Raw genomic sequence first — 24953 nt, forward strand, 5'->3', positions numbered from 1 at the left:
TGAGTCAGCAGTTCAGAACACCACAACTCTTTCAGAAAAACAATATGTTACAAAAATACATCTTGGAATCAGCATGTATTCAAAGCCTGAAAATGATAAACAGATTCCACAATCTAATAACAGTATTCATCAGCCAAGTTAAGGAGTGTTCTTATTTATCACTTATTATTATCTAACTTTGACTGTTTGAGGTAAGTTGATATATATATATATTTTGTAATAAAAACAAACTCAGCATTACCCAGCTGCAATACACTAATGTTACCATCAGTCAATGGGCAAACAGATGCAGGGCTACTCACTCTCTGGCCATAATACTGCAATACCTCTGCCCAGTGACAACTATATGATTAGCAAACTATTTCTGAATATATCTGATTTTCTGAATAAAACAAACATCTGGGTTAATGTTCTGTTTTACTTTTTGGCATTTTGTATCTTAAGTCCATGCTATAATGCCTGATCCTGAAACATATTCCCAAACTTTTTAAGCTAAGAAATAAGTACACAAAACTAAAAGCAGACTTACTTTTCAGCATGTGTCTTCTATCATAAGTTTGTGAAAAAGCTAGCTGTTTTGGTAACTGTTAGGTCTGGTCATCATCATTGCCACTCAAAACAATCTTTGAGAAAAAGCAACCAATACAGAAAAAACTGATCAATGACCACTCACTGGCAACTAACAGAAGCAACAAATTCAAAGATGGATATAAGACAGTTACTTTTCAATCAACACCTAGACATTGAGTCTTCCATGAATACAAGAAGATGACACTAGCTAAACCCCAGCTGACAAACAAAACAAATCCAGAGATACAGATACTGGAGCTGATAAAAGCAGAAATCATTTAGACACATGAACAAACGAAAAACAAAACCAAAAGTCCAAAGTCTGAGCACACAAACCCATCTGATTGATAAAAAGGACAGAAAATGTCCATTAGCCTGGATTTATTTTAATGCTTAGCAACAGATGAACAAATCTCTCTCACAGACATACATACTCCAACACACATACTATCTCTTTCACAGACACACACTCTCACTTTTACACACACACACACACTTTTGTTCATCTGATGCAGACTGATTAACGAAAAACAGAGAAAAAAAAAAAACCAACACAATTAATAGCTTGCTGTATTTACAAGCAAAAAAAAAAAAAAAAAAAAAAAAAAAAAAAAAAAAAAAAAAAGCATAGGGTCCACATAAACATAAAATCACCTAGTGCCTTCCACCCACGTTGTTGTTGCCTTCATGTCTGCAGCACACATCACAGTTCAACTGATAATGCACTGCCATAAAGGGTAAGAGACACTGTCGACACGACTATGCTGCCTTCCCCCAATATTTTTCTCCCTTCCTCCATGGGCTCCCCTCATCTTTCACCAGTCTCCTCTTTAGCTCCTGCACAGCCAGTGAACACCCATGTCAGTTGTTACTCAAAGCTGTGTAAACCACTCTTCCAAGCAAACATCTTTCATTCAAGCATTAAATTTCTATTAAAAAAAGCAAAAAAAAAGCAAAAAAAAAGCACCTTCACACCTTTATATAAAATAACAGACTCTCATTTGAAGTATAACTACAAAATAACACAATTCTTGATCTTTGAAGAGCAGAATGTTTCAAAAGGGAAGGGAAACTTTGGACCACAATCTGAATACTTCCAGTGCAAAGGAATATTTGAATGCAGAGGTGGCTCCTCTTATACTGGATGGGATGTTTAGCAAGGCTGTTGTTTACCCCTGTCATTGCCACTGGCAGGTAACATAGCACCTTGTGTTTAGTCAGTGTCATGAATATAAAAATCAAGTACAGCCACATAACTTTTTCTTTCTTTAAAAAAAAAAAAAAAAAAAAAAAAAAAAAAAAATCTTAACAGCTGGTAACTCCCAAAAAGCAAAACTGTTCCTGTAAATCAGATATCTAACTCAGCTGTTTTTGTTTTTTTGTTGTTATTGTTGAACCATACGGATGAGTGAAAGTATCCATTTTATGAAATAAGAGACAGATGAGTTATCTGTCAACATGTTTATCTTACACATTTGATTGGTAAATACTGTGTGTGTGTAGAGAGTAACTTTAATTTTTGATCCGACATTCAGAATTTCTCTTTTTCCATGTGATAATTCATTCTTTTGATGAATGTCAGCAAGAACACCTAAAAACTTAATGTTTGATTCAGATTATGACACTTACATTCTCTATAAAAAAATTTTTAAAAGACAATATATCTCCTTTTACAGACAGACACAATATAAAGGAAATTTTTTTTTCCTAAAATTACGTTTATCTAACATACATACCGTGACCCACTAGTGCAGACTCCAGCAGGGAGTCCGATTCCTGTCCAATGCAAACTACTATCCGCCTATGCAGAGAAAACAAAAGTAGCTATGGCTGATAACCTCCTGGAAGTAGGTTACCTCCCCTCTGTATCCCTGACTAGCTTCCTCTTTTGACTGCAATTAACTGTAACCAGTGCAATGTGCAGAGAGAACAGGAAGTGGGGAGGACGGGAGGGTCTTAAATGTGGGTCACGGTAAGTATGTTAGATAAACATAATTTAAGGGAAAAAATTTCCTTTTAACTACACATACTTCACCGTGACCCACTAGTGCAGAATGACACGACAAGGTGGAGGGCTCACCTGTTCTACGTCTGTGCACGGCAATGGCTTGTTGTGCAACCACTGCGGAGGCGATGCCTCTTAAGCCATCCTTGCTGAAGTGTGAGACGTCTCTCAATAAGATAGCAGGGTTTTTCCTGAGTGGGCAAGGTGAGAGATGAGGACCATACCCTGACTTTGTGAACTCTGGCTGAGGAGGCATTAAGTCCCAACCCTACGTCTGCATACATGCCTTTAATCACATTGACTGTCCTCCGAAACAGAACTGTCTTGTTAGTCTCGCGAGAGTGATCAAGGAGTCAACTGATGAACTAGTGTCAAACCTTTCCAATCGAAGTGAGAGGTGGAAATGTGTACCCTGTGGGATTTTCTAAACTGAACTAGAGGGCGGACAGTTTATCATAAGTCCTTGAGAAATGTATGAGAGCAGGCGGAGGCTGAACCTCAATGCAAGGTGCACGTGGCCTGATCCAATGAGTCAACACTGGTTGTGGGCCAACTGGGAAAGAAATAATTGTATTTGGAGGGATCTGTGGCCCCAGACAGAGGTAATCCACCAGGATATTGGGCTTGCCTTCAGCATGGCAGTCCTATCTGTTGAGCTCCTCCATGTGAGCTGACTGGTGATGGGTGCACACCATTCCCCCCTTTTTGTAGCTACAAAAAGCAACACTGGCCTGTTGCTTGAGCATAGAATGGCAGGCATAAGGCTACAAGAGACGTGATGCGTGGAGGCTTCTCTGCGCGGGTGTGACATGTTGGATCAACATACATAATGTTGTAGGCAGTCAACAGGTGGATTGGATCAGGCTGTGGGAGTGTGCTTCAGGTGCCTCTAGGCCATGGAGTCTCTTTCTGTGGTGGGGTTCCTAATGGAAGAGGTGGTCTCCATGAGGAAAGTTTGTACTGAAGGCACTAACTGAGAAATAGGACTTGATCCATGACTGGCCTCTGGCCCTGTGTGGTATGCTCGAAGTATGGGATGGAGCTGTGAGGGGCAGTTGGGACAGAATGGCTGTTGATCTGCTGTACTAGCCATTGGGTGGCATGAGTCAGCATGAGTAAAACAGGAAACGGCTGTTGTGTGCTTGAGGTATGAAGGTGGCCACCAAGGAGGTTCTGCTGAAATGTAAGGAAGCCAGACGGATGTGACGTGGTCTTGTGGGGCAACTGTGTACCTGAAAGACATGGTGCTTGCTGCCACAGTGATAACAAAGTCATCTTCAGACAGGCCCTTGGGTGAAGAATGAGGCTCCATAAACACCTCAGGGCGTGTCCCACTGGCAAGACAGTGCTTGTAGGCAAGGGACCTGCCAGAGTATCAACCTTTCTGTGAGAAGTCCCTGTGGGGGATGGTCACTGTGTTGGGCAATAGGGGAAACAGGAGGTGACTCTGTGAATGAGGGGCCTGCATAAGGAGTTAATGAGGGGCTGCCCATAGTGCGGAGAGCGAAAACTCTGGAGAGAGTGGGAATAAGCATTGCAATAGGGACGATGCCGGCTTAAAGAACAGAGTAGGCTGGTATTGTGTGCTGCCACCTGGCTAATGGCTTTTGTTGCAGCAGGGTCCGTTGGAGAAGTGCATTCGGAGATAGCCCCTCTGTAACCACAGCAGTGGTTGTGTCCAAATTGAAAAGGGTCAGGCAAAGAAGACCAGGTGGGGAAATCATTTTCCAACACCAATGGTTTGAGGAGTTGAAGCGGCATTCATGTACAAGCAGGATGGCGGGCCGAACTAACTGACCAAAAAGCAGCGGCTACTGTGCTGGTACGAGAGGGCATAAAGGTGTGCCTCTGTGGCCAGCAAACGATTTGTTGTGCTGTGGGAGAATCATCACCCTTGATCAAGGATAGGGGAATACAATTTTCAATTTTTTACCCAGGCTTTCTGCTACCGGTGAGGGGTGGGAGGGATGGACCTTGGATTGAGCAAGTCAGAAGTGTACCCCATGCCTAGTGTGAGGCCTATTGTCTCCTGCCCAGTGGACAGTCTTTAGGCCTGATAAAACTTGGAAGGCGAAGACTGACATCCATTAATGGAAGGGCCAGCTGGGATGTATATCCAGTGTAAACTGATCACAACAACATTAGTGTAAAGCAAGCGTTGTTCTCGGCAATCTTCAGGCCTGATAAACTAGGAAGGAGAAGACTGACATCCATGAATGGCAGGGCCAGCTTCCTGGAAGCAGAGCCTGTGTGAAACATATCACAACCACAGCAGTGCGAAGCTAAGGTTGTTCTGGGCAGTCTTTGGGCCTGATAAAACTTGGAAGGTGAAGACCGACATCCTATTCCATTAATGGCATGGCCAGCTAGGAAGTAGAGGCCATGTGAAACATATCACAACCACAGCAGTGTGAAGCTGGGATTGTACTTGGCAGTTTTTAGGGCTGATAAAACTTGAGAGGCGAAGACCAACATCCATCAATGGCAGGGCCAGCTAGGATGTAGGGCCCTTGTGAAGCTGTTAACACAACACCAGTGGTGCAAACCCAGGGTTGTTGTAGGCAAAGGAGCTGGACTACCTTGTCCCTCCTTGTACCAAGAGAGGGCATCCTTCGCCCTGTGGGCGAGAAGGGAGTGTGTCTGGGTCCCTTAGGACCAGCCACTATAGATATGTGAAGGGAGCAGACATTCAGACTTGAATGAGGCAGTTTTGTCAAGATGGCTGCCGGAAAAAGAGGAAGCTAGTCTGGGATACAGAGGGGAGGTAACCTACTTCTGGGAGGTTATTGGCCATAGTTACTTTCATTTTCTCCATACAGGCGGATAGTAGTTTGCACAGGACACGAATCAGACTCCCTGCCGGAGTCTGTACTAGAGGGTCACAGTGAAGCATGTGTATTAAAATTGTCTTTCTTTACCTGCTGCGACTGCGACGTCTACGAACTGGAGATCCAGAATCACTTCTCCTTCGCTGGCGCCTTGGGGATGGGGACCTGAAACAATGGTAATCATTTTTTATTTTCACACTCTGCAAGACGTCAGATGGCTCATGTGCAAAACGCTTCTTTGAGCTTCACACTGGGTACCTGCATCTTCCATGGAACTCACTCTGATCTTTCCCCAACCATATTTTCCCCAATTAATTTTTTTCCTTCTCCTCATAATGCACAACTTTTACCACGCAGCAGTTTTCCATTTCAGGCAAACCTGTATGCACCTGGAAAAACAAACACAGTCAACTGCAGCCCTGCAAAAGCTACCTATCCCACGCCCCTGCAAACTGAAAGCTGTGAACACTTTTGGTTGTCAAAGCTGTATCGTTAACAAACTGCTGTTTCAAAACGCTGATAAAAAGTCAATGGGTTAAAATTTTATGTTCAGTGTGTAATCACAACTCAACACACAAATTTAAAATTATCTTTACTTTTCCTCAGTTTACTCTTTTCTCTCTCTCCCTCTCACCCACTCAGTATTAAGAACACTGCACCTACGGTGATACAAATAATTCCATGCACATCACACACAAAATATATGATCATTACTTGTATACTTACCCATGCTGTATTACATAATTCATAATATGTATTACATAATTCATAACAAAGTAAGAAAATGTAAACATATCACAAATATATATGTACCATCAATCTAACATAACATTTCTGAATACCACGCACACTGCATGTCCAACCTTTGCTTCTGGCTAACAAGCGACTTGAAATATCAACTCCACATGCAGACAGGAATGGGCCTGGGTGTGTATACATGAATGTGTGCACATTAACAGCTGCACAGGCTACAGGTACCATCCACACACTCCACCACCAGCAAGTTCCCACTAACGGAAATGATGAAGCATCCTATGCCCGACATCCTCATCAACCAACTTTGTTTGCTACACAACTACTGTTGGGTCAAATCCACACAAAATCCTTACTGGGACCACTCAACTGGAACCAAATGGTTTACTCGTGAACACCTAAAGGATGGAATACAGTTGCACATATCCCAAGACTTTAAACATTAAAACTTCAAACCATGTCACCACTGTAACTTCTGATTACTTGTTGAGAACAACAACTTCCCCTAACCCTGTCTGTCTCTAATATAAAAGAGACATTTTGAAAGATTCTGTGGTGACAGGCTTACTAACAGATTTTGCCTACGAATGACAATACCTCCAGTTCTCCCTTGGCATGTAAAGATCAATCAATCTACCCTTGCCACAGAAACCATAGAAATTGCTCCTTCCACTCTCCTTTTCTCGGACTAAGCAAAAAGAATACACCTGCCACAGCAATTACATAATACCCTACATTTCTTCCTCTCACAAACTGGAACTGAAGTGGTCTTCTTCTCTCTCCCTACTTTCCCTCTTAGTAATACTTTCCACACACTCACTGGAAATCCTACCCCTCTCCTGGCTCCTCTGAGAAAAATGGTTTTCAAACTATCAAGAAAGCTTGCTGTAGAAACAACTAACAAGACTTATCAGCCCAATTTCCAAGGAGAAAAAAAGAAAAGCAACAAAACAGGAAAACATATGCAGTTAATAATTTCAACTCGCCACAAAGCCCTGGGAAGAAGTGTCCCATCCATTCCCTCCCTGACAAATGATAGCATGTGTGTCCCGTGCCGGAGAAATAAGCACTAAACCTGGTTACATGTGATGTGCTGTGGCCACCTGAGGTGGATGGGTGGGGGGTGAAGTAGTTGGCTCCAAGAAGCGCGGAAGGAACAAGCGTTGAGGCTGACGGACGCTGGATGGAGGAGGGAGGGAGGGAGGTGTTGGTGAAGATGGAGATGTGTAGGAAGAACCCCCAGTGCCCAGCCCATACTGGATGAGGCCATTCCACGGCTGGGAAGCAAGCCTGCCCTGTTCTTACAAACTGGGGGTGCACAGACCCCTTGCAAGGACGGGTGGACTGACAGACGGATGGAAGGACGGAGTTGGAGGCCCCTGGGGGCAGGTAGTAGGTTAGCGGCTGAGATGGCAAGCTGGGAGAGTTGTTGACGTGTCCACCTGTGCTTTGCTGACTAGCCCTAGTAGGCCAGAGTGCAAGAGCACCTGACGGCTTTGAAAGTGACGGCTAGAGATGGAAGCGCGGACGGAGGGTGGGTGGATGGATGGATGGATGTGACGAGGCTACGGGGTGCCGATGGCACTGCAGGCTGTGGCTCAATGAGAGCGGCCATCAGCCGTTGTGAAAGATAGGGCGGAGTGTCGAGGCCAAGGCAACCCTCCTGGAATTGGTGGACGGAATGGTCAATAAAAACAAGCCTGTACACAAGTTCAGCTGTCCTCTACCCTAGTTTATTTATGCCTGCATATCATCATACAAATATTACTGCAACGTAAGCATCTGTCAGTGCTATCTCCTTACTTTCTTCCCCTTTCCTGCACATTGCTTTGTGCTTCTGACACCAGGTTGGTTTCATCTCATCTTTAAAAAGAGTATATTCTGTATGATTGGAATTTAACAATAAAAATTGTTGTGTAATAAAGAACAATAGTAAGAAAGTCTAAGTTAACATAAACAGCCCCCCCCCCCCACCCCCCTCCTACTACTCAGCAGATTTTAACACAATGGCCAAGTATAAAGTAACAACTATGACCATTTGCACATACAAAATGTTAACATATACACCTGGCAATACTCACATTATTTCAATATAACTTTAACTATCTCTGTACAGCAGTTGTTCAACAGGATATTACCAACTGCTGTCACAACAAATATAACTATTTTGACAGTAGTGAGTGACAATCTGTCACAGGATATCAGTAACAGTGAGAGTCTGATGACAATATCACAACTTGAACATTTTCTAAATCTGCATTACTTGTCGTTCCTTTTTCTTTTTTGATCTGACAAGTTAATGGAGAAAGAACAAACCTTGAGCGTCTAGGCATACGGTAGTCGTCATACACAGGGCTTCCACGGCCTCCTCGGGCCCCCCCACCTCCAAAGCCCCCACTGGGTCGTCTGGGAGGGCTTCTTCTGTCTGATCTTCGCTTGCCAGTGGACAGTTCTACACGCACGCGGCCACCATTAATCCTCCTGCACTCACATGTACATGACACCATTCAATCCACCAGCACATGAACATGCTCTCCAGCACAAAATCGGTTTTCTCATAAATAAGCCAAGCATCAATTCTTAGTCATCTGCAATATTCCATTTCCAAGCATACACCTGTGCGTTTTAATTTGATTACGTTCTCTGATGAGTTTTAGTGTGAAACATTTTTACATCTAATGACAATCTAAATCAAAATAGTAGACTGATTTCCAGAACGAATACTCAACATGAAACTTCAACAAATTTAACCTGTCACTCAGTAACAGAACACAAAATTACCATAGATCTATGTGATTTCAACTTACGCCCCGTCCAAAGCTCGCACAGAATCCATGGCATCACGCGGATCTTCAAATTCCACAAAGGCAAAGCCTGGAGGTTTGCGTGCTACCCACACACTGCGCAATGGACCATACTTGGAAAATTTTTCTTCCAGCTCTTCCTTGGTTGCTCCATAACCAAGCTCACCCACGTACACTTTGCATTTCAGGTCTCGGGCCATTTTATCCTGAGGAACAAAAATAGAAAAGTCAGTAATAAATCTCTTTTTTTTTTTTTTTTTAATCTATGGGTTCAGGACAATCAAAGAATGCTGATTTCTTTTTCTCATAAAAATGGCACCAAAATCATTTAACTTGTTTATAATCTAACATTAAAGGGAAACATTTCTTCCCTGGTACTCCCAAAGCTTTACTTATACTTATAGGGAACGAGCAATGACATCACGAAACAAGGATTGTCAGTTATTTCCCTTCAATTTGGTCCGCTTCACTTTTGTTGATTCCACAATCCGACTTGCTCGAACATCTCATGCTCTAGATCGATTAACAAGTGTAAAACGGGAAAAAAATCAAAGGAACTTGAAACAGAAAGAACGTTAACAAGCTTGATCTTAAGGCAAGGTGTCCATACATCGATAAACTTAGTTTTGTGAATGGCTTCGACCAGTACGATTCAGTTGAGAGTGACTGCATCTGGTATGTGTGTGTCACTTTCACTCTGTTGTGTGTGTGTGCATGCGTTTCTTCTTTGATTTTACGCCTGTTCACTGAGACAGAAAAAAGTATGCACGCACACACGTTCTGTTCAGTGTTAGTGTGCTGTATGTGTGCTTGTATGCACTGATCAAAAGAAGGATATTGTGTGAGCGTGTTGTGTTAGAGAGAGATAGAGGGAAGGAGAGACAGAGACACAGAGAGAGTGAGTGAGTGTGTGTGTGTGCGCAGGTTTATGTGACTTATGTGTGTGTTGGGTGTGGAGGTTGGTTTCAAGCTATGTGCGCCAACAGCTCAAGCATACGTACACACACACACACAAACACAATCACAACACAAAACAAACACACATACTGACACTGCACACACACACACACACAGAGCACAGGGCAAAATCCACATAATTTTACCTCAGTATCTGAAAAGTATAAGATGCTGATGCCCCCCTCCCCTCCCCTCCCCCCTTTCCAGTTTCCAATTACTTTTTTTGTATACATTCTGAAGTGGACAAGTTTTCCTGTATGTTCTATGTCTTTTGTATGCATCTGACATCTGCCTTTGGTGAAGGATGGAATTTTCACTTCACACATCATGGTCCCACTTTTTCTCCAATATTGAATCCAGTCAGCAACTGAGCAAGAAAACATCCCCAAGCAGAAGTTGATTTTAAAATCCACTTTCCTCTGTTATGTGCTTACAAGACAACTGTTCACCCATCCCAGACTTTCAGTACTATTATACCTACATATCACTGTATGACTGTGTTTGTAATGAGAATCTGTCAGGTCTCCTGCATGAAGATTAGATGGTCTTTCATGAAAATTTCAAAGCAATCAATTATTCATTTATTGCTCCAACTTTTTACCCAAAGGATTCCACAAATTCATATGGCATACATGATTGTAGACACAGTCTCACAAAAGTCATGATCAGCATCTGGAGACAATAGGCATCTCTTCCCTTGTGGCAGAGAAGGCAGTAAAAACTGTAATACTGTCAGGAAAATTAAAAAAAAACTGGGATATCATCAGTAAAAGTTTAACTTTTCCATATTTCCTCCCTATTCTTCACTTTTTTGTGTTTTCTGTTATTTTCACTCTACTGTGCCCAAGGTGAAGAGATGGGGCCCAGTCAGATGAGACTTCAACACATCACAGGCAGGCCTACTTGAAAACACAATTAAACCCTTTATGGTGACCTTTGCAGTTAATCTTTTTCTCACAAATCTAGTCTTAGGAGATAAGCAGATAAGAGACTTTCAATTTCACATAAATAAATCATGAATTCCCTGATGTCATTCATTGATTCAACCTGTTCACTGCCAACAACCAGCTAAAATTTGCAATCTGTACTCCCAGTTCCAGTATTTAAGTTGGTCCAATAGAATGCTTAATTTCCTTTCTGGGAAACATGTGGTTTCCAAATTTGTGACCAAAAAAATGATTATGAAGTATAATTTTTTGTTCATTTACCGATTTTCACTGGAAAATCTGGGCACAGGTACTGCAGCATGAGTTACATTTCCCTTTCTGGGAAACATGTGGTTTTTAAATTTGTAACAAAAAAAAAAGACTATAATTTGTGGTTCATTTACCAATTTTCACTGGAATATATCTTGGCACAGGTACTGCAGCATGAGTTACATTTCCCTGTGACAGGTAAAAACATGACCCCGTTGTTCTTGTTACTGTTTCGTTACTTGTTTTAGGCCGTCTAGACTGACAAAGAGGATTAGTCTCAGAGAGAGAGAGAGAGAGAGAGAGAGAGAGAGAGAGAGAGTTTTGAACATGATTATAATCATGAAAATGATGAATTATAAACTCTTGCCGTCTTGGTAGTGCGTTGTGTAACGCGATCTCCGGTGCAGTCCAATTTTCATGATTAAAACGCATTCATTTTTACATAAAATATGTTTCAGTAACTGTTGTAACTTTAGTATTCTCAACGTATAGAAAACTACCTAAATTAATAATACATGAACAGTTAAACAAAAATAATTCGAAAAAAGACCACAGAGCATTACTGTACCGTACACAGTCTCAAGGTTGACACAGGAAACAACCGTTTTGTTGCAATGTACTCTGGGATATAGATCTAGTTCGAACAATGTGGGCTTTTTATGTGATTGGACAACGTGGAGTGATTACATCAAATGGTATAAGTTGTATGAAATTTCCTGCTGTGGGACAATATAAAAAATAAAATATTTCACTAATTACACCCCTAGTGTGATAAAAAAAAAACAAAAAAAATTTAATGTAGTGCATGATCAAATATTTTGATTGCATTGTCAAATGCGTTTTTATTGTTGTTGCCCGTGTTTGTGAGTCTTTTCGCATGTATGCTTATGTGTGCACGGCACAGTTCTGCATGAATGTGAATTTCCAGCAACTTAGCTTTCTTTTAAATTAAAATTACGTCCCCTGGTGCGTCTGTCTCTTCTGCATGTCAGATGTGTGCACTCCAACCACTTGTGATAGTCCCTGTCTGCAGGTGTATTTTTATCATTGAAATATGCCCGTTTTTTTTATTTAAAAAAAAAAAAAAACTATAAAAAAAACCCCAGTAACTTACCCACATGCCAGGTTTTTCAGTGCAGTTTTTTTTTCAGTGTGTTTAAGATGTTACGGTCATAATTTCTATTGAGCATGTTCCTCTGTAAATTTTCCTGTTGTCGGGACAGTTTCTCAGCCTGCCCCTGCATGTGTGGTCATTGGGCCATAAGCACCAAACATGGATACATTATCAATACAGGTGAAAATATAATCCATAAAAAGAAGCGTGAAATACAGTCAGAGCTTTTTTTTTTTTTTAATTTTTTTTTATATATATATATATTTTTTTTTTCTCAAGGCCTGACTAAGCGCGTTGGGTTACGCTGCTGGTCAGACATCTGCTTGGCAGATGTGGTGTAGCGTATATGGATTTGTCCGAACGCAGTGACGCCTCCTTGAGCTACTGAAACTGAAACTTGTCATTATCATTTTGTTTGCAAGTTCATGTACATCTTGGTCACAATTTTAAAATCATTTTCATTGATCATTTTAGTGAGGATCAATTTCACATGGGACACTAACTTCTATAATTATGAGTCTGGGGAAAATACATTCCAGTGTTTTGTCAGAGATAGAAATTATGATAGGCAGAACATGGGAGTGCAGACAATAACCAACAGTTGATGCATGCTTGCAAGACCCAGGAAGACCTTATGTTGACATAACCATTATTTGTATTTGTTTGTATTTGTATTTCTATCACAGCAGTTTTCTCTGTGTTAAATTCAGGCTGCTCTCCCCAGGGACAGCGTGTCGCTATACTACAGCGCCACCCATTTTTTGGTATTTTTTCCTGCGTGTAGTTTTGTTTTTCTTATTGAAGTGGATTTTTCTTCAGAATTTTGCCAGGAACAACTCTTGTTGCCGTGGGTTCTTTTACATGCGCCAGGTGCATGCTGCACACAGGACCTCGGTTTATCGTCTCATCCAAATGACTAGCGCCCAGACCACCACTCAAGGTCTAGTGGAGGGGGAGAAAATATTAACGGCTGAGCCGTGATTCGAATCAGCGCGCTCAGATTCTCTCGCTTTCTAGGCGGACGCGTTACCTCTAAGCCATCACTCCCCTTAAATCATGTGATTATGTATTGATAAGAACAGACCTTCGAAGGTGAAAATATTGTCTCTGTGTTGTCTGCATTGGTGTGCTGCATCTCCAGCACTTACACATTTCTGTGAGTGGGCGTTTAAGGAAATGAACGGTTTTTGGCTCGCATGTGAAAAGAACATTATTCTGTGCCCCATGTATTTTTTTTTCCATGGTTATAGATGTATTATCTATGTTTGTTTGTGCCCAAAGCAAATTCAACAAATCCACTTTCTCCAGAAGCACTTTGTCAACATCGAATTTGGCTTTAAAACAAATTTTCTTTAAAAATCAGTTTCTTCCAATGCATTCCAATTATGACCATGTGCTTCTAGGATGGGCACAGAAATTGTGATGAAGCATATCTTATACAATAGTAAAATGAGAGGTCCCGGCCAGTTTGTATTGTTAGAATTTCTACACGCCATCTCAACACGCCCTAAATTTGCCTAGCAGTCTTCATTGTGGGCTGCGACTCCCACGTTCACTAGTGTACATGGGTGGGCTTTTTTGTGTATGAACATTTTTACCCCTGCCATGTAGGCAGTCACAGTCCGTTTTCAGGGGGTGCCTAGCAGTAAGAATTTTTCCCGAATTTCCACAAAATTTCAGTAGACCTGAGGAAAATTAATGCTGCTGTTAATCTCATCATGGGATAAGATCACTTGCGCACCCTGGCCAAGATTATGAATAAGTGAAAATAAACAAAACCATTGAAGCAACAACAAATGTCCTAATCTAATTTATAAAATCTGATAAAACTCCCTTAAAGCAGATTGTGGAAAAACAGGATGTGTGTAAAGGGGGAGAATGGGTATGGGAGTGCACTCTTTCCAAAGCACACATGGTATGGCTCTATGATACTTGAAAGGTGTTGTCCACATCTCCTGCATGTTTCCTGGTGCCACAGGATATGGCTGTCCTGTTCTTTCACTCTTCAAGGACATGAGTATATATATATATGTTTATATGTATGACAATATCAAAAGATGAAGGGGTGACACCAGCAAACTGGCTGAACAGGTTTACCACAGAGAATGGAGCACTATGCTTTGTGCGTCTTATGATACGACAGCATCTACGTCTAAATAAAGGAAGTGCATTGTTGGTTTGAAGATGACCATTGATGTCAATATTCGTTTTATTTGTAATGGTTCTTGCTTCTACCAAGTACAAGGCCATCACACTATCGATCGCCTCAAAGTAAAAATGATAGAGGGAGCAGCCTCAAGTCTAACTTGAAAAAGAGAGGACAGACAGAATATACACATGTACAAAGATCTTTTTATTTTAAGCCCACAACGTGGTACAGACTCCCTGACAACCTCCAACCCTCTGACTTTTCTCCCTTTTAAATCTGGCCTCAAAACTCACTCTTCTCTCAGCAGTAGGTTTCATTGTGATATATTATTGAAACAGTATAATACTTTTTGACTCACTTGTGTAAACAAAGTGAGTCTATGTTTTAACCCGGTGTTCGGTTGTCTGTGTGTGTGTGTGTGTGTGTGTGTGTGTGTGTGTGTCTGTGTGTCCGTGGTAAACTTTAACATTGACATTTTCTCTGCAACTACTTTGTCAGTTGACACTAAATTTGGCATAAAAATAGGAAAAATTCAGTTCTTTCCAGTCATCTTGTTTAAAACAATATTGCACCTCTGGGATGGGCACAAAAAAATAAAGAATGAAGCCTAATTATATGCAAACTGCATTTACTGTTATATTTATATTTTTTGTATTCTCTAAACTTGGCACTTTGATCTGATATTCTGACCCAACAGCTAGAGCTGTCATTATTATCATTTTTTGTTCAAACAGGAACTTCTTTTGCTAAGCATGGAAGTTTTATTTATTTTGCAAACGTTTTGATGCAGATAGTAAAAAAGGGAAATTACTCTGTAATGCTGGGGGACTTAATTTGCTTTAAACTGATCTTTCTCATCTTAAACATTACATTTTGAAATTATACTCAATACATAAAAAGCTTGGATTTTTTTTTTTTTTAAGTGTAACACAAGTGAGTCTTGAAGGCCTCGCCTCTCTTGTTTTATTATGTGGTATGCTTAACAATGTTTGCATACATACGTGTACACACAATTATGTATACATGTACATGTATATCACTACGTAATTAATAATGTTTAACAGACATGAACCAATCAGTAGCCTTCTGTTTTAAATAGTTGACTATCCTTCCACACATCAGATAAGTCAATTCCCCCTACCAACACTGCTGCAACAAAGTTGAAGTGGATTCTTACTGGCGTAAAACTGATGCATTACACAATTGCAAAAGCACACAAACACATTTTCTCAACAAACACCAGCAGGCCACCAAACTCTGAACACCAACACATGGAATGAATTTAATAAAACCTTGCCAAGAAAATGCCAGCAAATTGCCATCACTTCCATGGCCCACCCATCCAGGCCCTATTTTTAAAATGCAGACACCCATCACTCCCTGTATAAGATGCCAGACAAATAAAAGTGTCAGATTAAAAAACAGTTGACATTTTGATTCAGCGTTTTGATCGGTAATCCGTAACCAAACCACACAGTTCAAATGTTTATGCTGTTTCTCTAGGCAGTTCCTTGGGTCCAGAGAGGTTGAAAGGTCAGCAAGCACGCTCAGTTCCTGGAACAAAACACTTGGTGTCAGACTCGTAATCGATGGTCAATTCTGAACATGACTTACTGCAAGTACTTCAAAATAACTTACGGACAAACTTTGCTAGCACTTGTATTCTTACTGTCAATAATAAAATAATAAAGACAAATTAGATGGAAACTTTTGTCTTGTCACATAAACATTAAAATATTAAAATCAATTAAAATGAAGCAGACTTTCTCGACCCATACTCACAAAAAATTGAAACAGTTAGACTCACTTTTTTAAACAAATGAACCAACAATGAAAGGAAACTGACTGGCAGAACAACAGGCAAAACCACATTACGAAAGACCAGATCAAAAAGACCAGATCATACTGAAAACCTCACAATCTGCATACTGATAAAAATGGAGCACACTGTATGCACACACGCACACACACACACATGCTACTTACATGCTACTTACATGTACTGGTTTTACCTGCTGCGACTACGACTGGTACTGCGGTAGCGACCATAGCTGGGGCTCCGTCGTCGAAACCTGGGGGATGGTGAACGACTTGAAGACCGGCGTCTCCGGGGAGAGGGGGATCTGCACACAGCCATTTTTCTTTCTTCCTCTAGGACAAGTGATTTGTCAAGGTGATAGTGCACCAAATAATATGATCATGTATCACCATACCTGACATCATCTCTATCTGTCACAAATAAATATCCTGTCAACACAACAATGTCGGTTGAAGAATCACATATCTCACACTACCACAGTCTGACAGCCCAACATACAACATAGTGTCAACAGACTGACACCAACTACTGTCTGTCACTGCCACACTGTCAACACAAGGTGACAAGTCAAATACCACAACTGCCTAAGTACGCATCAACCAGTAGCCATGTGCTAATGCACTCAATCACGAAATGTGTCCGCAGGTTCTAGTCTCATATCAGTTCTCTTTTATACTAATCTTCATAGGTGGTCTGGCTGCTAGTCTTTCTGATAAACTGAAGTTTCCACTGCAGCATGCACTGATGCAAAAGAAGTCTGATGCTATGTCCATGAAAACTGTCAGAGCCAAAACATGCTTGTCAGTCTCATGACAGTCTTAGTCAGTGTTACATGCTTCACGTATGCCGGGTAAATAGATCATCAGAAAATCTATACCTATCACACAGATGACAAATAAACAACCAATTAATCTGTTACATTAGTGTCTGGTCCAAAAGGAAACCAGATAATCTCTGAATGTTCAATGTAAAAAGGACTGACACACTGAATAAAGCAAAGGGTCATGAGGGAAGGAATACAAGGGAGTGGAGGTTGGTGAGGGGGCGTATACATACTTTGGAAATTGTAACTCGCTCTTGATTCACTGACTTTCTGCCCTGTATAACAAATCGCTGAGCTTGTGTTCAGAACAAGCAGCTTTCCAAGTCATTACAGAAATTGCAAACAAGCATGTAAAACATTTAGCTGATAAGCATTTAATCAAGTTCATTTGTCCCAGAAAGACACAAAATTCAATAATATCAAATAAAATGTAATATTAAAACGGACAAACAAACATTATGCACAGCATTTAAAAAGCAAACAGCAAAAACAGAAACCCGACCCAAAAGATGATACTAAACCATGCGCTTGCCAAAGCTACACCACAATGCTAATACCAATAATGTTTCCAGAAAGAAAACTAAGAAAGAAAGGGCAGCTAAGCTAGGCGGTCCCAACACTCCACAGCTGTCCCTACATGAAATTCCTCCAATGGATAAAAGAATCCACAACAAAGATACTGAGTAGACCCAAAGGCGTCACAAATCATGTGCTAAATCTGAATTTGACAGGCGAACAGACATACAGAAAATACAGGCAAAAACTTGCACACTCTGCCTTTATTGTGGGAATGTTAAAGAACAGATTCTAAGTGATTAGAAGACTACAATTTGTGTTGATTTCCAGCATGCTTGACCAATTTTTCTATTTGTGTAATACAATGTGAGCACATTTCAATATCTTACAGGACAGTATAAATTATATAATGAATATCGTTATTTAGGAAAATATTTCTGCTAGCCACCTATTCTGCCTGTGCCTCTGAGATTTTGCTTCCTTTCTACTATTCTAGAAATGCGGCTTTGAGGAAAGGCCTCTAAGACTTGTCCAAGTATGTTATTAAACTTTTAATTATAATTTATGTAAATCATTTTTAGAACTGACATTCTTACCTGTCAGATTATTCAGTGAATTTGATTTGAAAGGTGCAAATCACCACCATTCATCTAATGTACTCTATGTGACTATTTTTTCAGATAAAACATTTTGTACACTGATCAGTGTCAGACCTAAATATCACAGAACAACTGTTTTTGAAGGGGAAAGAAAAAAGTTTGAAGCAAATATTTTTCCAGTGTCATTTGCTTGACCAACTTTTCCCAATGACCTTAATTCAACGTCCACCCCTTTCCCTAAACAGTTAATCCCTTTCTGATTCCAACCAATATCACGTTAGCCGACTGTCTTTCTGCAGCAGATGTGTCCAAACAAAAAGACAAAGGACCAGAGCTCTGATCCCAGACACAAACAAACACCACACTGACAAAGCACCTGGTAAAAATTCTGCAACAGATGGTCACTCATATAATGGAAAACCATCAGTTCCTGCAAACTGTATCTGTGATCGCATTGAAGGCAAAGAAATCGCACACAATCTTGCTGGTTTCTGGTGGCAAGGTTCACTGGCCTGCTAAAAAAGGAAAATTACGTAACAGCACAATCACAATGACCCCAAAGTGACTGGAAACCTACAATGTGTGCATAATGATTAAAAATGATCAGAAAAGGCAGGTCAAAATCAAAGACCAAAAATGGCCCAAGCAGGTGTAACAGATACAAACACTAACCACACAAACTTCAGCCTAAGCAGGCTCAATTTGGATACAGACAGGTACACACAAACAACATAAAGACAGATGGTGAGACACACACAGAAATGAACCTAAAAGATAAGGGAGATGCCCCCCAAAAAAACCCAGACGCACATTAACACTGAATAACCCCATCAGACACACACCATACAACAACACTGTTCATCCGGACAGTGAAAAGGACACTGACTGGTCCAACATTTACAGAAATGACACACTGGCCCCTTTCAGTTGGGTACACAAGCAACTCAATCAACCATGGATGGAAAAGCACTACAGACAGGTAAACAAACAACATGGAGGAGCCCAAGAGACTGGTACACAACAATACTGCTGACCCCCAACCTACAAGTGAATCTACACCATGGAGGACTACTGACGCCCATACCCGCAATCCAACACCACAGACGACTCAACCAAGACAGGACCACTGTACCCTCGCTAACCCCAAAGACGAGCAGTGTGGCAGTGTGCAGTCACTGCACAGCTAGGACGACACAGGGAAGGGAACGGAAGGGGAAGAGACAGCCACTGGTGTAGAGGAAGAGATGGCCTCTGAGAAGACAGCTGTAGGGGAAGAGATGGCCATTTGCTGTAGGGGAAGAAATGGATGACCGCTGCTTAAGGAGAAACTAGCTGCTGTAGGGGAAGAGATGGCCGTAGCTAAGAAGTTTAGCTGCTGTAGGGGAAGAGACGGTCCCTGCAAGGAAGAAGTTAGGTGTCGTTGGGGAAGAGACGACCGTTGCTAAGGGGATGAGACGACCGCTGCTAAGGGGAAGAGATGACTGTAGTTAAGGGGAAGTGAGCGGCAGCTGGGGAAGAGATGGCAGGACCACAGTGAGATGAGATGAGCCTGAAAGCGGCACAATGAACAGAACAACACACCATCAGCACATGGTCACACACCCTTCTTATCTTTCACAGCATTGTTTTTACATACATCTACACGTGCAACATCAAAATTGGTTCACTCGTGGTACTGTGACAATAAGGAGCACAATCAGGCTTGTGACAGCTCACTTGGATTCAGTCCCCCCCCTGGCACAGTTCTTGAATTCATTTAATGTCTATTTTAACACAACATCAGGAACACCATCATACATATGATAATATATGCAGGGTTGAAAAAACCAAGAAGAAAACACAACTGCGGAATTTGGCAAAACCAACTTTTCAATATTCTATCTAAAAAAGTATCTCTTATCCTGGTAAAAGAAATACAATATTTTGAATGGTGTTCTGAATACGTGCAAAACTTGAAAACTGTGAATTTCTCAAGTTCACATTCAAAGAGAAGTCTTTATTCTTAACTTGTTTCAATTGTGGGGTACACATACTACAATTACAGAGTATTTGTTCCATACTCACAGTCTCAATATACATTTCATAAACTGCGACAAAATTCTCAAACCAAAAGTGGAATATCTAATGCAATGCATGTATAGCAACGCAGACACATGCGCACACACGAGACAGACTTCTCCATCTGTAAAAACTGCAACTTAAAAAAGGCATAACATTAACAGATAACTTTGGTGATAACTATTGTATAATTACAAAGGAGAGATGAGGTTGAAATTGGGAAAATAACCAATAAAGAAGCAATAACATTAGATTTCACAGCACCAACAGAGATATAGAAAAAAGGAAGAAAAACAATGCTCACAGTATTCAACTATCTGAATACAAAGTGCAAGAAAAACAGTTATGGTTCATCTTCATTCTTTGTTTACTTCTTCAAGTCAAAGTCACTGACATGAACTTTTTTTTTTTTTTACCATTTATACTAATTATTCATTATAGCTATAATTTTTGCATTTCTCACATTATCAAGTAAATGAAGACATATATAAAAAGGATAATAGTTTTAAATAAGACCATGAATTTAAAGATATGTCATCACTGCCAACATTATATAATCTTACCATAATATTTTGTTGATCAAGAGATTCATTTCACAAACTGAAATTTAACAAAAATAGAGCAACTGAATTTATGCATAATAGCAGAATGCATTCTGATATATCTTAAATTTCTGTAAATAATATGTGCCATGATCTATCAAGATTCTGGATTTTCTTGATACTGATTATAAACTGACCATGTACTATGGTGGCATGGGGGGGAGAGTAAATCAAAGTACTGGGACACCCCTGCTCAGTGTAAACAATATAACTACAAACCAGATTCCTTTCCCATGTCTTGCATCCAGCAATAAATAAGTTCCTTCCACTCTTGACAGCCTGTCACTGTTAATGAAGTCAGAGTAGGGGTGGTCAGGCAGAGAACCACCACCATCTGTCTGCTTTTAAGGTAAATAGGGCCTCCGGGAGTTTTTGTATGCACTTAGCTGGCCTTTAAATTGACCCTAAGCCATGGAGATGAACAGTAACAAAGATGTGCCCTCTGCTGAGTGCTCTCTAGTTTACCATGTGTGCATGATTTTAAAAACATCACAGAGAATATCTTTAAAATAGCTTACATAAATCATACGGAAAAATCTTTAAAATAACATACACATTTTTAAAATATCACAAATAAATTTGAAAATACACATAGCAGTACACTAGCTTCTGGACTAACCTGCGCAAAGGGCGGTAGTCATCGTAGCGTGGGCCAGAGCGTTGGGGAGGTCCACCGAAGCGACCTCCTCCTGATCTGCTGCGACCACTGGACATCTCCACACGGGCTCGACGACCATTGATGCGCCTGTGGCAGATTCAAACTATGTCAACAAAACACAAACCTGTTGTTTCCTTTGAAATGAGACAAAACCCATTCTCTTTTGAAAGTTTTTCTGGTCAAGAAACTATGTCAATACTACAACTGGCAACAATGATGTTAAAAAAAACAACAACAAAAATTAACACCAGTGTGCTACCCATAAATTATCAGCATTAATTCTAAACAACAGAAAACACAATAAACGCCACCTACGTTCCATCCAAAGCTTGCACAGCATCCTCAGCGTCTCGTGGGTCTTCAAATTCAACAAAGGCAAAACCAGCTGGTCGCCTAGCAACCCACACATTCTTCAGAGTACCATACTTGGAGAACTTTTCTTCCAGTTCCTGTTTTGCACAACCATGGCCCAGCTCACCAACATACACCTTGCAGTCCAAAGAGAAATCTCGATGGCGTGACATTCTAAACTAGTGTAGTGACCTGTAAAAAAATAAGAAAGACTAGTATAAGTATCTGTTTTCAGTAATAGACTAGTACTTAATAATAAAAAGTCTTATTACCAATATCATTAATGATTAATTAACACACATAAGAAAAGAGGCAGATTATGGAACTTAGAAGATACACATGTATAGCAAGAGAGTGGAACCATCTGATTTAGGGAATGAGACAACTACTGTACATCAAACATTTCTTCCACACCAAATATCTACAATCAAAACCGTGCTCATGGGACAGCAAGTGTCTGGGGCTGCACCTGATACAGATAGGAAGTGATGGATGCTGTAACACAACAATGAATGATAATTGACAGACAACCCATCACAAGTATTGAAGTAGGTAGGTAAAACTAATAGTAATAGTATATCAAGTGGGTTTTTTTTTGTTTTTGTTTTGTTTTTCTACTTTGGATGCTGATGTTGCAGCACAGTATGGCCCTATCACAGTACCTAAAGTTCACTTCAAGAGACAAAGTTACAAATGCAGAGAGACATTGAACTGTGATATAAAAAGAAAATTTGAAACTTTCAAACAGACCGCTGGAGAGTTCCATGCTTACATAACTTATAGAGGCAGTTACATGATCTGTGCTCTCAAAGTTGATTGGCTCTCCAAAATTTCAAGAAACAAAGGTGACTGAGGGAGGCAGAACGTGTGAAACAACATGCTTCTTTTTTTTCTTTTTTTTTTTCTTTTTTGTGTATGCATATGATGGCACTTCACTGGCAAGAGTTTGGTTGTAGCAATGGAGGCTATCAACTGAAGAAATGGAGGACAGCACATTTGCTGCTTTTGTCTATATCAATTTCCTTTGGCATTGCTCAAATTTTTAGTAAAAATTAGATGTGCATGCACAAGATCAAAGATGTTTGCAGAACTTTCCAGTGGTCTATTCTGTACAAAGGCTGATTCTCCCAGCAGGATGCATAATCATACAACTTAATCCAAAACAAACCCACTCAGTTAAATGTCAACCAGGAATTTAGCAGTATCTGCCAGGTAAAGACAAAATATACACAAGCAAGCAACAGCAAAAAGAGTTTACATCCAGTTAGCATGATAATGATTAGCAAAAACCTGAACAGAAACAGCCACCAAAACAAAAGCCCCATGAGAGTGAAACTAAACCTTATACTAGTTATAGTGCTTTATATATATATATTGCCAAGTAACAGCAAAATACAGAAAAGGTACTAAACTACTTTTGTATAACGCACAGTGAGAGCTGTATGATACTGATTAATCAATGGTTTCTCCACTGCAATGGGAAGTCATTTACAGTTTAGTTTTTTGTGAAGTACTATTACTCTCAAACTAGGTGGCAAGATTAAACTGGCTCTCAGCGCTGCAGTCTTCAGGGCTTTTTCTTCTTCTTTCCATTACACGACCAACATTGACATGCTGATGACTCTGTCATGGTTCATGCATGCTGGGTATTTTCGTGTCTCCATAACCAATGAAACACTGACATGGGTTACAGGATCTTTAACGTGCCTATTTGATCTTCTGCGTGCATATACACACGAAGGGGGTTCAGGCACTAGCAGGTCTGCACATATGTTGACCTGGGAGATCGGAAAAATCCCCACCCTTTACCCACCAAGCGCCGTTACCGTGATTCGAACCCAGGACCCTCAGATTGAAAGTCCAACGTTTAAACAAATCGCCCTAGTTGGCCTTTGGGAACCATCCCAATCTGATTGAAAGTCCAACCTTTAAACAAATCGCCCTAGTTGGCCTTTGGGAACCATCTCAACGCCGACTGTCCTAAACTCGACTGTCCTAAACCATCTTGACCGAGAAAGTGGGGGTGCAACTTGGGCAAGACACTTTCCACTGTAATCAAATTCAAGCTAGAGAGTTGGGACAGCAAAATTTGCCTCCTCTGCTGTTCTGATGGTTACAGTCGCACACGACTATCATACCGCAGAGCACCGCATGGCAGAGTGTTTTTTTTGTTTTTGTTTTTGTTTTTGTTTTTTTAAGAGCGTCACCTTATAATGTTAACAAACTGATCCTATCGTTCAATAGGACTCAGTGTCTGGTCATATATCATAATTAACAAACCTGAACAAAAAACAAAAAAAATTCGCAGAAATTATCTGCCCGCTTCGAATACTCTGGCGGAAAGAAGCCCTCTCGTTCATTTTCCCCATTTAGAGCAAGTGCAAAGTCCAAGTTTAGCGTATAACACGAGTGTTGTTTAAATAAAACATTTGATAACTGAAATCTAAATCAAACCTTAAATGCACCTTTTCCGGAAAACGTACGAACCCTTGCTCCGCGTCTGCACAAAACTTCTTCAACCGAGAAGCATAGGGTACGTAACTCTGTAGAAAATCATCAAGAGCCATCACCGACATGAGCGTGTACTCCCCCGTGTGGTCGAGTTAACGACCTTTCGGGAAACCCCCGTGTGGTCACTGAGCTGAATGGGACTATTGAGCTCCATGCCACAGACATCTCTCTCTCTCTCTCTCTCTCTCAGTGGTGGTTACTACCACCGGGACCGTCCGTAGTTACTCCCCTGCTGGCCCGATACTCCTCAGGCTCCACAGTCCCCCGTACAGTACCCGATACACCCCCATCAAACAGATACAGAGAAAGTCAAGTACAGTCGTAGACTGTAGAGTCACTCTTTATTCACGTGACACTAAAACTGTCCAGTTGTGCGTGCCCGAAATTCGTTTATTACTGGTCGAGTCATTGCTTTGTTGTGTCACTGACTGGGTTGTGTTTCAAGCAGTTCTTCTGACCAACTGGCCGCCTTGCCTGAGACTGGAGACGAGCACTTGCTGCGGTTCCTCAGTCCATGCAGTGACCACAATCAATTCAGTCCTGATTATTCTGCCTGCCGGTCACTGATTGCCGATGAAAACACAGATAGAAGCACTAATTATTCCCCTAATCCTCGAAAATGATAATTTTTAAAAAAGAA

The 24953-nt window shown here is 40.7% G+C and overlaps 2 protein-coding genes across 10 annotated transcripts; both read right to left on the reverse strand.

Moving 5' to 3' along the window:
• Positions 1-1155: 1155 nt before the first annotated feature.
• Positions 1156-11733, reverse strand: LOC143300995 (serine/arginine-rich splicing factor 7-like). 4 transcript variants are annotated; one of them, XR_013057724.1, is made up of 6 exons: positions 11687-11733; positions 8964-9166; positions 8473-8637; positions 7232-7819; positions 5494-5568; positions 1156-1407 (listed from the first exon to the last, which is right to left on the reverse strand). XR_013057724.1 is itself a non-coding variant. In XM_076614971.1 (5 exons), the coding sequence occupies exons 2-5, from the start codon at positions 9158-9160 to the stop codon at positions 1401-1403; spliced, it is 444 nt and encodes a 147-aa protein (XP_076471086.1). In that variant the 5' UTR covers positions 9161-9166; positions 11687-11733; the 3' UTR covers positions 1156-1400. The 4 variants fall into 4 exon arrangements, 2 of the variants coding, with proteins under 2 accessions (XP_076471086.1, XP_076471087.1); XR_013057723.1 differs by having other exon boundaries at positions 5494-7819; XM_076614971.1 differs by lacking the exon at positions 7232-7819.
• Positions 11734-15631: 3898 nt separating this feature from the next.
• LOC143301214 (RNA-binding protein 1-like) lies at positions 15632-24330 on the reverse strand. 6 transcript variants are annotated; one of them, XM_076615340.1, is made up of 5 exons: positions 24268-24330; positions 21767-21994; positions 21413-21538; positions 16389-16499; positions 15632-15930 (listed from the first exon to the last, which is right to left on the reverse strand). In XM_076615340.1, exons 2-5 carry the CDS (start codon positions 21973-21975, stop codon positions 15924-15926), a joined length of 453 nt encoding a protein of 150 aa, XP_076471455.1. In that variant the 5' UTR covers positions 21976-21994; positions 24268-24330; the 3' UTR covers positions 15632-15923. The 6 variants fall into 6 exon arrangements, 3 of the variants coding, with proteins under 3 accessions (XP_076471455.1, XP_076471454.1, XP_076471457.1); XM_076615339.1 differs by having other exon boundaries at positions 24257-24318; XM_076615342.1 differs by having other exon boundaries at positions 16374-16499; positions 24257-24318.
• Between the last annotated feature and the right edge of the window lie 623 nt (positions 24331-24953).

This window comes from Babylonia areolata, chromosome 27 (genome assembly GCF_041734735.1).
Source record: "Babylonia areolata isolate BAREFJ2019XMU chromosome 27, ASM4173473v1, whole genome shotgun sequence".
NCBI lineage: Eukaryota > Metazoa > Mollusca > Gastropoda > Neogastropoda > Buccinidae > Babylonia > Babylonia areolata.

What these genes read in the sequence shown, in the direction of transcription:
- LOC143301214 (XM_076615340.1), bottom strand. Translation starts at nt 21,975, where the DNA reads ATGTCACGCCATCGAGATTTCTCTTTGGACTGCAAGGTGTATGTTGGT. An exon ending in GTGCAAGCTTTGGATGGAAC is followed by an intron (nt 21,539 to 21,766) that starts GTAGGTGGCGTT and finishes AATCTGCCACAG; the next exon opens with GCGCATCAATGGTCGTCGAG. An exon ending in GACTACCGCCCTTTGCGCAG is followed by an intron (nt 16,500 to 21,412) that starts GTTAGTCCAGAA and finishes GGCTGTGTGCAG; the next exon opens with ATCCCCCTCTCCCCGGAGAC.
- LOC143300995 (XM_076614971.1), bottom strand. Translation starts at nt 9,160, where the DNA reads ATGGCCCGAGACCTGAAATGCAAAGTGTACGTGGGTGAGCTTGGTTAT. An exon ending in GTGCGAGCTTTGGACGGGGC is followed by an intron (nt 8,638 to 8,963) that starts GTAAGTTGAAAT and finishes ATGTGAGTGCAG; the next exon opens with GAGGATTAATGGTGGCCGCG. An exon ending in CGTATGCCTAGACGCTCAAG is followed by an intron (nt 5,569 to 8,472) that starts GTTTGTTCTTTC and finishes CCATTGTTTCAG; the next exon opens with GTCCCCATCCCCAAGGCGCC.